Source organism: Lepus europaeus, chromosome 23, assembly GCF_033115175.1.
Source record: "Lepus europaeus isolate LE1 chromosome 23, mLepTim1.pri, whole genome shotgun sequence".
Classification (NCBI taxonomy): Eukaryota; Metazoa; Chordata; class Mammalia; order Lagomorpha; family Leporidae; genus Lepus; species Lepus europaeus.
This window is the reverse complement of record NC_084849.1, coordinates 394,164-410,414: the sequence shown is the minus strand read 5'-3', so window position 1 is coordinate 410,414 and position 16,251 is coordinate 394,164. Positions and strand designations below refer to the sequence as shown.

At 58.3% G+C, this 16,251-nt stretch overlaps 1 protein-coding gene across 3 annotated transcripts; it reads left to right on the top strand.

The window, feature by feature from the left end:
* The first annotated feature begins 3,373 nt into the window (after positions 1–3,373).
* Positions 3,374–14,855, top strand: PGAM5 (PGAM family member 5, mitochondrial serine/threonine protein phosphatase). Of its 3 annotated transcripts, none has more exons than XM_062182447.1 (6): positions 3,374–3,568; positions 9,700–9,878; positions 11,664–11,789; positions 11,910–11,998; positions 12,176–12,306; positions 13,939–14,855. In XM_062182447.1, exons 1-6 carry the CDS (start codon positions 3,381–3,383, stop codon positions 14,087–14,089), a joined length of 864 nt encoding a protein of 287 aa, XP_062038431.1. In that variant the 5' UTR covers positions 3,374–3,380; the 3' UTR covers positions 14,090–14,855. The 3 variants fall into 3 exon arrangements, with proteins under 3 accessions (XP_062038431.1, XP_062038430.1, XP_062038432.1); XM_062182446.1 differs by having other exon boundaries at positions 12,173–12,306; XM_062182448.1 differs by lacking the exon at positions 3,374–3,568 and adding an exon at positions 7,735–9,517 and having other exon boundaries at positions 12,173–12,306.
* The last annotated feature ends 1,396 nt before the right edge of the window (positions 14,856–16,251 follow it).

Below are 16,251 nucleotides of genomic sequence, written 5' to 3'. Positions count from 1 at the left end.
TTTATGTTGTGGCATTTGATAGAATTTCCTTCCTTTTAAAAAGGTTGAATGCTCCAGTGTGTATGCATACCACATTCTTGTTATCTGTTCATCTGTCACTACTGCCTTGCAGGGTGTGCATTAGTAGAAAAGCTGCGTCGGATGCAGAGCCAGGACTTGAACCCAGGCACTCCCATATGACACACAGGTGTCCCAAGCAGCATCTTAACTTCTGTGCCAAAACACCATTTTTGCAGGTTTTGGCTATTGTGAATGATGATGCTGTGAATTTGATGTCCAAATACTATGTCCTTGCTATCACTCAAGCTTTTCTGGTTTAGAATACACCAGGATAGGGTAGGGGTAGTTCCCAAAACAAATTTAGGGCATTTGCAAAAATAACCAATGTTCCTACAATTGGCGCTGATATAGGCAAGCCCAGCTGTATCTCTAACTTATCACTTTCCAACTGGGCCTGCCCATGTGGCCATGGAGGAGAATTAAAGCAGTTTCAGAAGCAGATTCCAGAGTGGAGTCCAGACAGCAGCCAATGCTAACATCTGCTGAGGGGTACTTGTGCCGGAACTCTTCTGAAACTATCACATGAGTTAGTATTATTTGATCATACCACAGTCCAATGAGGTAGGTACTATTGTCCTCCCCATTTCATAAATCGGGAAACTGAGGCAAGACCTCAGCTAATAAGAGATGGATCTTGGATTCAGGTAGTCTGTTGGGTTCCTCAGTCACTCTCATCACTACCTAATCATATATCCTCTCAGAATATCACAGTACATGGCCAACATGGTACATGGGGTTAACCCACCACCAGCAATGCTAGTATCCATATGAGCAGCCCCAGCCCCAACTTTTGTGACCATTTGAGGCGTGAACCAGATCTCTTCCTCTCTCTGTAACTCCGCCTTTCAAACAAACTTTGAAAAAATTCAAATGTAGAGTTAGGGACCAGCATTGTGGCATAGTGGGTTAAGCTGCTGCCTGCAATGCCAATATCCCATATGAGCACCAGTTTGAGTCCTGGCTGCTCCACTTATATTTTTAAGTTCTTAGGATTTACTCAGTGAAAGAAATACACAGGAAAGTGAAGGTTTTATAAGAGGGAGAAGGAGCTTAGAAGTTTACCAGGCTTTCCAGGGAGTAGACCAGAGGGAGAGAGAGCACATGGGCCGCGTGGAGAAACAGGCATCAGGGGCGGCCAACAAGCCACCCAGGCCTCTTGGGGTGGAACAAATGAGAGAGGGCCCAGGCGCTCCATGCCTTTTATTCACTTCCAAAGGGGCGTGGTTATGTAGGCTGATTGGCAGGTAGGCATACAGGTGAGGTCAGGTAGGGGCGTGAGATCATGAAAAGGGGCAGGGTGAAGGGGTGGATGCCAGCTCACAAATCTAATCAATTTAACCCTATCTGCCTGCCTGTATCATTCCCCCCTCAGATATTCCAGACCTTAATCTTTAGGTGATGTTGAAAGGCATAGAATCCTATCTTCTATAGCTACTTCCTGCTTACCAGAGGCACAGGCCCTGCCTGTCCTGGGTCTGGAAGTCTCTATCTCATGAATTTGCTTTATGAGCTGGACTAGTCTGTCACTGCCAGTGGTTGTGTCTCCTGCGTGTGCTCCACTTCTGATCCAGCTCCCTTAAAATCAGCAGGTGGGTACCTGGGAAATCAGCAGAAGATGGCCCAAGTGCTTGAGTCCCTGCCACCCATTGTGGGATATGTTTGGCTGTTGTGACCGTTTGGGGAGTGAACCAGCAGATGGAAGTTCACTCTCTCTCTTTCTATAACTTTGCCTTTCAAATAAATCAATAAATCTTTTTTTAAAAATCCAGTTAACTAGGGCAGATTTTTTTTTAAGTAATGTGAGTTCTTATTCTTGGTGTATCTGACATATCACAATCTTCAATCACTCAGTTTGCTTAACAGTTACTGAGTGTTGCCAGATACATAGAAGAGCACAGAGAATAGCAGTTTTTAGTCTTCCCCACTTGAATGTTATCAGTGATATGAAACTGTGGTGCTGGCATCCCATATGGGCACCAGTTTGAGTCCTGGCTGCTCCTCCTCTGATCAGCTCCCTGCTATGGCCTGGGAAAGAATCAGAGGATGGCCCAAGTGCGTGGGCCCCTGCACCCACGTGGGAGACCGAGAGGAAGCTCCTGGCTTCCGATTGGCCAAGGTCTGGACGTTGTGGCCATCTGGGGAATGTACCAGCAGATGGAAGACCTTTCTTTCTGTCCGTCTCTCTGTAACTCTACCTCTCAAATAAATAAAAAATAAATCTTTAAAAAAAAAAAAAACACCTAGAGCTCTCCTCTTTGGGGTTGTCAGTTTCCACAGAAAGGGCTCGTGTAAGCTCTTGCCAAGGGAAGGATGATCGTGATGACGAAGTGATGACGAAGTGTGATATAAGCCTCGTGGCCGACATTCTCTTGGCCAAATGGCAGAGGGAGGCTGGCTCGACCATTCAGTGCGTGAGCTGCATACAATCCCACCTTTAACACTACATCTCAGATCCAGGGGGCTTTGGGATTCAAATCCTCTGGAATGAAATTTCTCTAGTCCAGTGCATGATGGGAGGGCAACCTCTTATTGCAAGTGTTCAGTCGGTGCTGTGCAGTCCTTCCGCAGACGTGGGGCTGCGCTTTACCTCAGACTTCCAGGTTCACCGGAGCCAGCTGCCTTGCTTCCTTCAGCACCAGCACCCGGTGTTGTGTGCCCAGGTCGAGAAGTACCAGAGCTTTCACTGATCTCCGCTGTGTTCTGGCGGAGTCCATCCTTACAGGTGTCTTTTCACTATCCTAGTAAACAACCTTCTGGGAAAACGGACTTAAACGCGTGAGTCCAAGACACCACGTTTAGAGTCTGGGTTTACAGTGGAACAGATTCCCCAAACTCTGAATCACTTACAATGGGAACCAACTTAAAAAACGTCCAGAATGACCCGAAAGCCCGCCTCTGGTGCGACCCCAAAGCGCTCTTAGCCAGGCCCGCGGCACTGCCCGCGGCGGCGAGGAGCGAGTGCGCAGCGGCCGCACGGCGGGGCGCTCTCCCCTCGGGGCGCCGCGCCACGGACACCCGCGGAGGGGCAGGGAGGGCGCCGGGCCGGATGCCCGAGGAGCGAGCGCCAGGGGCGCGCCGTGAGGAGGGCGGCGGCGCCCAGGGCTGCGCGGAGCGCGTTCGTTACAAACGGCGGAGACCAGGCCGCGCGGCGGCCTCCCTCGCGCCTCAGCGCCCGCGCCCCCGACGCCACGGAAGCCGCCCGCGCGGGGAGGCGGGACTTCCGCTCGCCCCGCCAGCCGGAAGTAGGCGCCCGCGGAAGCGAGTGGCTCGCGGCGGGCCGCCGGGGCCGTGTGCGTCTGCGCGGCGGCGCGGGGAGCGGCATGGCGTTCCGGCAGGCGCTGCAGCTGGCGGCCTGCGGGCTGGCCGGGGGCTCGGCTGCCGTGCTCTTCTCGGCTGTGGCGGTGGGCAAGCCGCGGGCGGGCGGGGACGCGGAGCCGCGCGCGGCCGAGCCGCCGGCGTGGGCCGGGGCCGCGCGGCCCCCTGGCGTCTGGGACTCCAACTGGGACAGGTGCGCGCGATGGCGGCGGCGCGGCCCCGTCCCTCCGGGCGCGGCTGCCCCGCGCTGTTCGCCCTCGGTTTCCGCCGGCGGCGGGCGCGGCGGGAGGGCAGGGCCGGTGTGGGCGCCGGGACCACCGCGGCCGTGCGTGGTCGTCCGGTGTTTGAGACGCGGCTCGCGTGAGGGCGGAAGCGCAGGTTTCGCTTCGTTCACCCAGAGCAGTGTCTGGCGGTTCTGGTGAGAGAGCGTGCGGCCCATCGGGCTGGCCGCAGCGCTGGCGACGCCTCACCTGTTGCTGCTCCCGAGGTTGAGCGCGCGCGGCGCCGTGACAGGCTCGGCCCGTGACGGGACGTGCACTGTGCTGTGACAGGCTCGGCCCGTGACGGGACGTGTGCACTGTGCTGTGACAGGCTCGGCCCGTGACGGGACGCGCGCACTGTGCTGTGACAGGCTCGGCCCGTGACGGGACGTGCACTGTGCTGTGACAGGCTCGGCCCGTGACGGGACGCGCGCACTGTGCTGTGACAGGCTCGGCCCGTGACGGGACGCGCGCACTGTGCTGTGACAGGCTCGGCCCGTGACGGGACGCGCGCACTGTGCTGTGACAGGCTCGGCCCGTGACGGGACGCGCGCACTGTGCTGTGACAGGCTCGGCCCGTGACGGGACGCGCGCACTGTGCTGTGACAGGCTCGGCCCGTGACGGGACGCGCGCACTGTGCTGTGACAGGCTCGGCCCGTGACGGGACGCGCGCACTGTGCTGTGACAGGCTCGGCCCGTGACGGGACGCGCGCACTGTGCTGTGACAGGCTCGGCCCGTGACGGGACGCGCGCACTGTGCTGTGACAGGCTCGGCCCGTGACGGGACGCGCGCACTGTGCTGTGACAGGCTCGGCCCGTGACGGGACGCGCGCACTGTGCTGTGACAGGCTCGGCCCGTGACGGGACGCGCGCACTGTGCTGTGACAGGCTCGGCCCGTGACGGGACGCGCGCACTGTGCTGTGACAGGCTCGGCCCGTGACGGGACGCGCGCACTGTGCTGTGACAGGCTCGGCCCGTGACGGGACGTGCACTGTGCTGTGACAGGCTCGGCCCGTGACGGGACGCGCGCACTGTGCTGTGACAGGCTCGGCCCGTGACGGGACGTGCACTGTGCTGTGACAGGCTCGGCCCGTGACGGGACGCGCGCACTGTGCTGTGACAGGCTCGGCCCGTGACGGGACGCGCGCACTGTGCTGTGACAGGCTCGGCCCGTGACGGGACGCGCGCACTGTGCTGTGACAGGCTCGGCCCGTGACGGGACGCGCGCACTGTGCTGTGACAGGCTCGGCCCGTGACGGGACGCGCGCACTGTGCTGTGACAGGCTCGGCCCGTGACGGGACGCGCGCACTGTGCTGTGACAGGCTCGGCCCGTGACGGGACGCGCGCACTGTGCTGTGACAGGCTCGGCCCGTGACGGGACGCGCGCACTGTGCTGTGACAGGCTCGGCCCGTGACGGGACGCGCGCACTGTGCTGTGACAGGCTCGGCCCGTGACGGGACGCGCGCACTGTGCTGTGACAGGCTCGGCCCGTGACGGGACGCGCGCACTGTGCTGTGACAGGCTCGGCCCGTGACGGGACGCGCGCACTGTGCTGTGACAGGCTCGGCCCGTGACGGGACGCGCGCACTGTGCTGTGACAGGCTCGGCCCGTGACGGGACGCGCGCACTGTGCTGTGACAGGCTCGGCCCGTGACGGGACGCGCGCACTGTGCTGTGACAGGCTCGGCCCGTGACGGGACGCGCGCACTGTGCTGTGACAGGCTCGGCCCGTGACGGGACGCGCGCACTGTGCTGTGACAGGCTCGGCCCGTGACGGGACGCGCGCACTGTGCTGTGACAGGCTCGGCCCGTGACGGGACGCGCGCACTGTGCTGTGACAGGCTCGGCCCGTGACGGGACGCGCGCACTGTGCTGTGACAGGCTCGGCCCGTGACGGGACGCGCGCACTGTGCTGTGACAGGCTCGGCCCGTGACGGGACGCGCGCACTGTGCTGTGACAGGCTCGGCCCGTGACGGGACGCGCGCACTGTGCTGTGACAGGCTCGGCCCGTGACGGGACGCGCGCACTGTGCTGTGACAGGCTCGGCCCGTGACGGGACGCGCGCACTGTGCTGTGACAGGCTCGGCCCGTGACGGGACGCGCGCACTGTGCTGTGACAGGCTCGGCCCGTGACGGGACGCGCGCACTGTGCTGTGACAGGCTCGGCCCGTGACGGGACGCGCGCACTGTGCTGTGACAGGCTCGGCCCGTGACGGGACGCGCGCACTGTGCTGTGACAGGCTCGGCCCGTGACGGGACGCGCGCACTGTGCTGTGACAGGCTCGGCCCGTGACGGGACGCGCGCACTGTGCTGTGACAGGCTCGGCCCGTGACGGGACGCGCGCACTGTGCTGTGACAGGCTCGGCCCGTGACGGGACGCGCGCACTGTGCTGTGACAGGCTCGGCCCGTGACGGGACGCGCGCACTGTGCTGTGACAGGCTCGGCCCGTGACGGGACGCGCGCACTGTGCTGTGACAGGCTCGGCCCGTGACGGGACGCGCGCACTGTGCTGTGACAGGCTCGGCCCGTGACGGGACGCGCGCACTGTGCTGTGACAGGCTCGGCCCGTGACGGGACGCGCGCACTGTGCTGTGACAGGCTCGGCCCGTGACGGGACGCGCGCACTGTGCTGTGACAGGCTCGGCCCGTGACGGGACGCGCGCACTGTGCTGTGACAGGCTCGGCCCGTGACGGGACGCGCGCACTGTGCTGTGACAGGCTCGGCCCGTGACGGGACGCGCGCACTGTGCTGTGACAGGCTCGGCCCGTGACGGGACGCGCGCACTGTGCTGTGACAGGCTCGGCCCGTGACGGGACGCGCGCACTGTGCTGTGACAGGCTCGGCCCGTGACGGGACGCGCGCACTGTGCTGTGACAGGCTCGGCCCGTGACGGGACGCGCGCACTGTGCTGTGACAGGCTCGGCCCGTGACGGGACGCGCGCACTGTGCTGTGACAGGCTCGGCCCGTGACGGGACGCGCGCACTGTGCTGTGACAGGCTCGGCCCGTGACGGGACGCGCGCACTGTGCTGTGACAGGCTCGGCCCGTGACGGGACGCGCGCACTGTGCTGTGACAGGCTCGGCCCGTGACGGGACGCGCGCACTGTGCTGTGACAGGCTCGGCCCGTGACGGGACGCGCGCACTGTGCTGTGACAGGCTCGGCCCGTGACGGGACGCGCGCACTGTGCTGTGACAGGCTCGGCCCGTGACGGGACGCGCGCACTGTGCTGTGACAGGCTCGGCCCGTGACGGGACGCGCGCACTGTGCTGTGACAGGCTCGGCCCGTGACGGGACGCGCGCACTGTGCTGTGACAGGCTCGGCCCGTGACGGGACGCGCGCACTGTGCTGTGACAGGCTCGGCCCGTGACGGGACGCGCGCACTGTGCTGTGACAGGCTCGGCCCGTGACGGGACGCGCGCACTGTGCTGTGACAGGCTCGGCCCGTGACGGGACGCGTGCTGGTGTTGTGACAGGCTCGGCCCGTGACGGGACGCGTGCTGGTGCTGTGACAGGCTTGGCCCGTGACGGGACGCGCGCACTGTGCTGTGACAGGCTCGGCCCGTGTCGGGACGCGCGCACTGTGCTGTGACAGGCTCGGCCCGTGACGGGACGCGTGCTGGTGTTGTGACAGGCTCGGCCCGTGACGGGACGCGCGCACTGTGCTGTGACAGGCTCGGCCCGTGACGGGACGTGTGCTGGTGTTGTGACAGGCTCGGCCCGTGACGGGACGTGTGCACTGTGCTGTGAGGGCCGCGCGGCTGTGCTGCTCTGAGGGACAGCGTGCGGGGCTGCCGCTGTCAGCCTGGCTGTGAGCGGAACCACACCGGCTGCCGCTCTCCATCCCGCACCCGCGCTCCTCTGGGTAGTGAACAAGGCAGTGCTGCTACACAGTTGTCACTAACCTGAGCTTTACTGAGCTGTCCTCGGCCCCCTCCGTGCCGTCAGTCCTGGCTGTGATGGTTTCCAGACTGGCTTGATGATTGTATCTGTTTTGTACAAGGTCCCTCAGCGGGGACTTGCCGGCGTTTGTCATTGCAGTGCAGTCCGGTATTCTGACTTCCTTAGGCCTCTGTGAGGAAAGGTTCGTTATGAGGTTAAAAGAACTTTGAGCAGTAGAAGCAGCACTGCAGCCCTGCGTTGGCTAGCTGATGGCTGTGCAGATGGAAGAGCAGCTGAGCAAGGTCCTAGAGGGACAGTGCTTGTCTCTTGCCTCACCTGTCCATGCTGGAAAGTTCTAGAGCTTCATGGGGTTAAATCTCCAGCCCCTTGGAGGAGGGGATCTCATGTGTCCTTGGCTTTGCGTCTCTCCTGTAGCTCCTAAGTGACTCTGGCTTAACCCCAGACTCCCTGATTTGCCTGCCGGTGTGAATTTTGCCAGGTCAGCACAACCCAAACAGAAGTCACACCACTCCCTCCAAGCCCTACAACTGTCTCAGCCGAGTGAATTCCGGCAGGTTTGATTTGTGACACTCTCAGTTCTCCCATATTTCACTTTTGTTAGCCTCGGTACCATGAGCCACCCTTACCTGATGAGCTCCTTCACAACTCAGTAGCTCAGTCCATGAGAACGCCACGGTAATGGAGATGCTTCCTGTCTGTCCAGTGTGATGGCTGCCACCACATAGAGCTCCCGAGCATTTGAAGTGGGAATAGTGCAGCTGAGGAAATAGAATTCTGATCTGTTGAATCTTAATCGCAGTTCCTCAGTTACCTGCAGGGGGCTAGGTCCAGGAACCCCCACATGTACCTAAATGTAAGGATGCTCAGGTCCCTGACATAAAATGGTATAGTGTAATCTATGCACATGCTACTGTATACTTAACAATTTTTTTTTTTCAAATGTTTGTTTTCATCTATTTGGAAGACAGAGTGACAGGGAGAGAGATCTTCTATCCACAGATTCACTCTCTCCAAATGCCTGCAACAGCCAGGACTGGGTCACACTAAAGCCAGAAGCCTGGAACTCCATCTGGGTCTCCTGTGTGGCTGCTAGGGCCCAAGCACTTGAGCCATCATTGCATTAGCGAGCAGCTGGATCTGAAGCAGAGGAGCTGGGACTGGAACGAGGCATTCTAAGCTGGGAATGCAGGCACCAGAGTCAGCTAATCTGCTGCACCTCAGTGCCTTCCCCTCTTGGTTGCTTGTGATACATAACATAACATCTGTGCTATGTAAATAGTTATACTGTGTTTTGAGAATGACAAGAACAATTTTTGTGCGTGCTCAGTACAGAAGCAATTTTTTGTGAAAAATTTTTTTAAAGATTTATTTATTTGAAAGAGTTACACAGAGAGAGGAGAGGCACAGAGAGAGGTCCTCTATCCCATAGTTCACTCGCCAGATGGCCACAACGGCCGGAGCTGTGCCGATCTAAAGCCAGGAACCAGGAGCTTCTTCCTGGTCTCCCAAGTGGGTGCAGGGGCCCAAGGACTTGGACCATCTTCTACTGCTTTCCTGGGCCATAGCAGAGAGCTGGACAGGAAGTGAAGCAGCCGGGTCTCGAACTGGCTCCCATATGGGATGCCAGCGCTTCAGGCCAGGGCGTTAACCCACTGCGCCACAGTGCCGGCCCCGTAAATATTTTTTATCTGCAGTGACTTGAACTTGGGTATAGAACCTGAGCTGCCTGAACGTGTTTTGAATTTAAGTGGCCGGATAGCTAGTGGCTGCCACTGGACGTTGCAGCAAGGCTGTTCAGCACCCCACCACCCACCCTGTGGACACTTTGTTTACTGGCATCATGTTCTGGCATTTTCTGTTTCTCTTTGCAGCTGAGGGTCCGCCCCTCTTTCCTAAACATAAACTGCACAAGAGACTTGCTCCATTGCTTTGCCCACCATTGCGTCACCCTGTCCTGGCCAGCTTTGCGGGGTGAGGAGTGGAGCTGTGCTTTGCAAGCTGGCTTTTCTGCAGTTGGTACTGAGGGCCTTGGGTTCTGCTCTGTACTCTTCTCCATTGGTCTGATGGCTTGGAAATACTGTCTTGTCAGAAATACTCACAGATATCTCAGGAGTAGAGGTCACAGGATCTGTCATCTTGTATTTCAACATTAGGCGAGAACCACTGTCTCTGATCAACCTGCGGAAGAGGAACGTGGAGTCTGGAGAAGAAGAACTGGCGTCCAGGCTGGACCACTACAAAGCCAAGGCCACGCGGCACATCTTCCTCATCAGGCATTCTCAGTATCATGTAGACGGCTCCCTGGAAAAGGACCGCACTCTGACCGCGCTGGGTAGGTGGCCAGATCTCAGATCCCCCCAGGGCCCTCCCGGCCCCCTCGGTCGGCCTTCTTGCAGGTGCCTAGGACACAGCTGCCTCAAACCTGTGTAAGAACCATCAGCCTAGACTCTGATATGGTCATTATCAGTAAGTAGAAGCTGAGTTTGGAGAGAAAACGAGTTTTTCATATGTCCTTTTAAAAACTATTGTGCTGGCCGGTGCCATGGCTTAACAGGCTAATCCTCTGCCTTGCGGTGCCGGCACACCGGGTTCTAGTCCCAGTTGGGGCACTGGATTCTATCCCGGTTGCCCCTCTTCCAGGCCAGCTCTCTGCTATGGCCTGGGAAGGCAGTGGAGGATGGCCCAAGTCCTTGGGCCCTGCACCCGCATGGGAGACTGGGAGAAGCGCCTGGCTCCTGGCTTCAGATCAGCGAGATGCGCCGGCCGCAGCGGCCATTGGAGGGTGAACCAACGGCAAAAAGGAAGACCTTTCTCTCTCTCTCTCTCTCACTATCCACTCTGCCTGTCCAAAAAAAAAAAAAAAAAACTTACTGTGCTGGCGTTGCTTGCCCAGGGTCTAGTTTAATGCATATTCTAGCAGGAACTTCGCGCCTTCCTGCCCTTGGTAGTGCTGCAAGTCGCACACCTCATGCCTCTGTATTTTTCTAGACTGATCATGCTGCTGAAGATCCTTTATTCCGCACTCACGGGTCTGTGTGCGTCTGCGTCATAAAGTGGGTTGAATGGGGAAGACGGAGCGGTAGGAAGACCTCTCTGTCCCCCCCAGCGGGTGGGTTGGTAGCTGTGGTTTCTTGCTATCAGAGGTGCTGCCAGGAATGTGTGTGTGCCCCGCATGGAAGTGTCTGCAGGAGAAGTGCCCCAGAAAGAGACACAGGGTGGCCCGAGTAGAGCGCACATTTTAAAAACTGGGAATGAGATGTTACTCGTTGGTGTTCCCATAAGTCTGCTTCCAGCAAACTGTGCCCCACCCCTGAAAAGCGTTTCTGGTTCCTGTGTAGAAACAGGAAGTGCAGGGCCTGCACAGACGTCACAGCACGCAGCAGGAACTGACTTCTGAGGGTGTTTTCAGCTGATGCTAGAATGCGTTAGAGAGGAAGCCTCAGTGTGTGCCTCTGGTCCCTGCGGAGTAACCTGAGGCCTGCAGGTTTTCTCAGCACTGACAGCTGCAGTGTCACAGAGCTGGTGGCTCATGGTGGAGCTGAAGCTAGATTTTGGACATAGTTGGATAAGAATAGTGTTAAGAGATCCAGAAATAGTCAGTGGGGCCTGCCAAACTCCAAGTCATCAAGTTTGGGCCTTGTTTTGTTTTTGAAGTTTGTTTATTTTAATTTGCTTGAAAGGCAGAATGATAGAGAGAAGGTGGGAGGAAGGAAGAGAGAAATCTCTTCCATCTGCCACTTCAGTCCCCCAGTTGCCTGCGTTAGCCAGGGCTGGGCCAAGCCAGAGCCAGGAGCCCTGAACAGCATCCAGCTCTCCCACATGCATGGCAGGGATCCAAGTTCTTGAACCACCACCTGCTGCCTCCCAGGTCCGTTAGCAGGAAGCTGGATCAGAAGTGGAGAAGCCAGGGCTGGAACCAGGCACTCCGGTATGGGATGCCGGCGTCCAAGCAGCAGCTTAACTTGCTGTGCTGCATTGCCTGGCCTGGTTCCTGTTATTCATGTCATCAGATGCATTGTTTTCATTCTAGGGTCTGTGTTTAATGAGGGCTTCAGGGTTTGTGCAGTAAGTACAGGCGGGTACCCAGCTACACATAATTCTGAATTTCACTTTGAAGGTCGTGAACAAGCTGAACTAACTGGGCTCCGACTGGCCAGCTTGGGGCTGAAGTTTAATAAAATTGTCCACTCCTCCATGACTCGGGCGATAGAAACCACGGAGATCATCAGTAAGCACCTGCCAGGTGAGTGCTGGGAGCTGGGCCTGCGCTTGCTTCGGCAGCAGGTGGTTCATAGCAGGCCCCCCAGCTGAGCGCTGGCCACGGCAGGGGTCACTAACCCTCAGCTTTGCTGGGTTCCCTCAGGCGTCTGCAGGGTCAGCACAGACCTGCTTCGGGAAGGCGCCCCCATCGAGCCCGACCCACCCGTGTCTCACTGGAAGCCAGAAGCTGTGGTAAAAACACCTCCCCAGAGAGCAGCCCCACCGCCCCTCCACCTGGGAGTCACTTCTCTTGGGCATGCCTGCCGGCCATGAGCTGCCGTGACCCACCTGGGTTCTGCGGGGTTTGTCCTGCTACCAGCATCGTCTGTGTGTGTCCACACTGACAGTGCCTCGCTCTGCCCCCAGCAGTATTATGAGGACGGAGCCCGGATTGAGGCTGCGTTCCGGAACTACATCCACCGGGCAGACGCCAGGCAGGAAGAGGACAGTTACGAGATCTTTGTCTGTCACGCGAACGTCATCCGCTATATCGTGTGCAGGTAGGCGCTGCCAGGCCGTGCTCGATCTAAGGTCATTTCTGACCTAGCGAGAATAGGACAGCGTTCATGGGCAGCCTCCCCAGCTTTCCCTGGGCCTAGCCCGGCGCATGCTGGGCTGGTGTCACTGTCACCGGCTGTGTGTGAGGAGCCCTGGTCGTCAGTTCGGAGTTCCTTATGATCTTGTGTTAGGGCCAAGAGTAGCACAGACAGACTGGGCAGCTGGTTCTGAAGGATTTTCCCTGAGCGTGCTGCCACCTGCCACTAGGATGTAGTTATGCCTCAGGAGACTGGGTAAGCATCTTATGTGCCCCCAGCTTACCCCCAGTGCCGGCAGCAGCCATCGCGCTGGAGTTTGCCTGATGCTGGCTGGTCCTGCGTCCTGCCTGGGCACTGAACTGCCACACAGGGGCTCTCGCCCATTTCTCTGTGTGGCTGTGCCTCTGCCGTGGGCACGTTCCCGAAACTGTCACTGTGGTTCAGGCTGCTGGGGAGGGAGGGGTACGCCTGTGTCCTGCACCTGCCTCCACTCGCCACTTTATGGTGCCACAAAACCTGGACTCAGCTTGCACCTTCCTGGCTGTAGCCCTGGAGTCGGTCACTTCTCAAGGATTGCTGGGGCAGGGGCCACAGCTGCAGGGGCCGTGCATGGGGGTTGTTATGAAGCCAGCAGATCTCACGAGATGCAAAATTTGAAATGAGGTGGAACCTTATCCCCTACTGCGTAGGTGTGTGTAATACCTCGTGAGACAAGTCTGGTGGGGCACTGTGTGGAGGGTCCCTCAGGAAGTGTGGTCAGGAGACTGGCAGCCCCCAGAAGTGCAGGGATGTTGGAGAGCCAGGATTCTGGCTCAGCTCACAGCTACTGCAGACCAGAGAGAACTGCTGGTGGGAAAGAGGTGCAGGCACACCCCCAAACAAGAACAGATACTGCTAGAGGGTGTAGCTACAGGGCTGTCTGCTCCACTGCGCCTCTGACAGGGAGCCATGGGATGCTTTCTGAACTGATGTCAACAGCTCATTATCAGTAGGAAGGCATACGAGTGCTGAAGGTGCACCAGAGATAATTGGGGATTTGGGACTGTAGCTTGCCTGTCAAATGTGATAAAGAAAGCGATGGTGCCATTCAGGCCCATTGTGGTTCACTGAGCTGCTCGGGGACCCTGAAGAGGCTCTAAAAGGAGCAAGGGAGGTTGCCAGACTTGGCAAGGGCCGGGATGCGGCCCAGCACCGGCTTCCTGAGGCCCAAGGCTGCGCAGGGCCGAGGCAGCAGCATACTGAGCTCTTCGGCAGACACCAGCTGTGTGGGAAAGCACTGTGAGCGTGTGCTCTTAGGACGTCCTGCCGGGCTGTGGATTACAGCTGTGTGTGGTCCTGGAAGCACCGGGTTTTCACAGAAATGGCTCCCTGGAATGCTCACGTGCACTGAGAAAAGCCAGTGCATCTCACAGGCTGAGCCCTTGTCCCCTTATTGATGGGTCTGTCAGTCTCCACGCCAGCCAGCTCCCCACCTCTCAGGAAACCCCTTGCCTGAGGGCAGGGCCGGTGTCACTGTGGGGAGCTGCAAGCTTTGTCAAGACCCCACTGAGCTGACCAGTGGGCCCTAGCGCGATCTTTCTCTTCCTCTCCCCCCAGGGCGCTGCAGTTCCCTCCTGAAGGCTGGCTCCGGCTCTCCCTCAACAACGGCAGCATCACCCACCTGGTGATCCGACCCAATGGCCGGGTAGCGCTCAGGACCCTTGGGGACACAGGGTTCATGCCTCCTGACAAGATCACCCGGTCCTGAGGGCTGCCCGGGGACTGTGCCCTTCTTAGCTGCGGCTGGCACTGGCCTTCCCTGCCCCGTCTTCCTGCACAGACTGTGACGCAGTTTCATTTTGTTTCTTGAGGAAAAGGCTGGCAGAAAAGTAGGAAATGCGGTTTGGTGCTTCTGGCCCAAGCTGAAGGGCAGGCTTGGGATCAGAGCTCGACGGCCTCTTCTCAGCGGACAGCGGACTGACGCGGCCACTTCTGGACTGCGGCACATCTGTACCCAGGGCCCGGCTCCACCGGCTGCCAGGCAGAGGGAAAGCAGTGCCCGAGGCTCCTTGCATTTCTTAAGACCTTTTTGTCACTAAAGTATTTGTCAGTCACAGATTGTCCTCTCCTGGCTTCTTGCGTTGAAAACCAGTTTCTCACTGCACAGTTGCAGACCCCTGAGGCTCTGTGCTCCTCTAGTTAGGCCTTTCAGGTTCAGCACTCAGCAGCTACAGTGAGGCCTGTGCAGCGAGGGAGGAACGGAGTCGGTGGAGGGGACGGGCCCATTGACTCTCTTGCCGGTTTCTGAGGGCCAGGTGGGTGCCAGTCCTGTACAGATTACCCAGTTTCAGTGAAATGCTTCTGATTATCTTCACTTTCATGTGTATGGACTCAAGTATGTGGATATGATCTGTCTATACTAGATGTTGTCAATTTCTCTGAAGTGGTCATGAGTGTTTTCCCCAATCAATACAACTAATTGGGATATCTGACTCATTTCTCTGCTTTGGAAATAACTACGTAATAAAATCTGATTGGTTTTTTAAAAGTACTAATTGTGATGTTTTAAAGGAAGCAGGACCAGAAAGTTCTTTCCACGGTCCCTGCTGTCCCAGCCTCTCTCAGGAGACTCCCGCCTACAGCCTCCACTGGACCAGGGACCCAGCTAAGCTTCAGCCAGCACACAGCACTTTGTAGAGTGTTGGCAAGTGTGCAGGACAGTGCCCGCTTCTAAGAACACAAGGACAACAGGCGTATTCATGTCTAACCTCAGATGGACATGGGAGGCACAGCCATGCAGTGACCAGGAGCAGAGGGCTCCTGTACACATAAGATCCAAGCAGCAGAGTGGCCCTTTAAGAGCAGCCCTGCGCTAGCCCCAGCTCCTAGTGCATACAGGCTGTGATGCCCTGTCCACTGGGGAGGCCTGGTGGCAAGGACCAAGCCACACATTGCAGTCATCCACGTGACCCTCACCCAGCATCAAAGGCTATGGGGATTGCGTGGAGAGCCATGACTGTGTTGCCCCACCTCCCTCCCAACCTCCTAGACACAAGATGTCATGAAGGGACTCAGACGTTGGGAATGGGACAGCGCTGTGGTGCAGCAGGTTAAAGCCCCGGCCTGCAGCACCGGCATCCCATATGGGTGGCAGTTCGAGTCCTGGCTGTTCCACTTCTGATCCAGCTCCCTGCTAATGCATCTGGGAAAGCAGCAGCAGATGACCAAAGTGTTTGGGCCCCTGTACCCATGTGGGAGACCTGGAGGAAGCTCCTGGCTCCAGCTAGGCTCAGCTCCAGCCATTGTGGCCATTTGGGGAGTAAACCAGTGGAGTGGATGGAAGACCTCTCTCTGTAACTGCCTCTCAAATAAATCAGTCTTCAAAAAGAAGTTAGGACAGATGACTGGGCTACAGAAGAAACTGGAGGGGAACCCCAGGACATCAGATTTCTTAAGTCGGAGAGAGGTGCTGGTTTGCTCCCAAACGGCCACAATGGCTGGGGCTGGGGCAGGAGCTGCTTCTGGGTCTCCCACCTGGGTGCAGGGGCCCAAATAGTTGGGCCATCTTCTGCTTTCCCAGGTCATAAGCAGGGAGCTGGATCGGAAGTGGCACAGCCAGGACTCAACCGCCCATATGGGATGCCAGCATTGCAGGCAGCATCTTAACCTGCTAACACCGTAACACCAGCCCCACACGATTCTGCTTTCTAAGTTAATGTTTCAGCTTTCTAAGTTAAACGCTTCTGCAAAAAAGCAAAAGCAAGGCCGGCGCCATGGCTCACTAGGCTAATCCTCCGCCTTGCGGCGCCGGCACACCGGGTTCTAGTCCCAGTCAGGGCACCGATCCTGTCCCGGTTGCCCCTCTTCCAGGCCAGCTCTCTGCTATGGCCCGGGAAGGCAGTGGAGGATGGCCCAAGTGCTTGGGCCCTG

Coding starts and splice junctions, on each gene's coding strand:
- PGAM5 (XM_062182446.1), top strand. CDS start 3,381: ATGGCGTTCCGGCAGGCGCTGCAGCTGGCGGCCTGCGGGCTGGCCGGG. Junction 3,569..9,699: donor TGGGACTCCAACTGGGACAG/GTGCGCGCGATG, acceptor TTTCAACATTAG/GCGAGAACCACTGTCTCTGA. Junction 11,999..12,172: donor ACTGGAAGCCAGAAGCTGTG/GTAAAAACACCT, acceptor CTCTGCCCCCAG/CAGTATTATGAGGACGGAGC.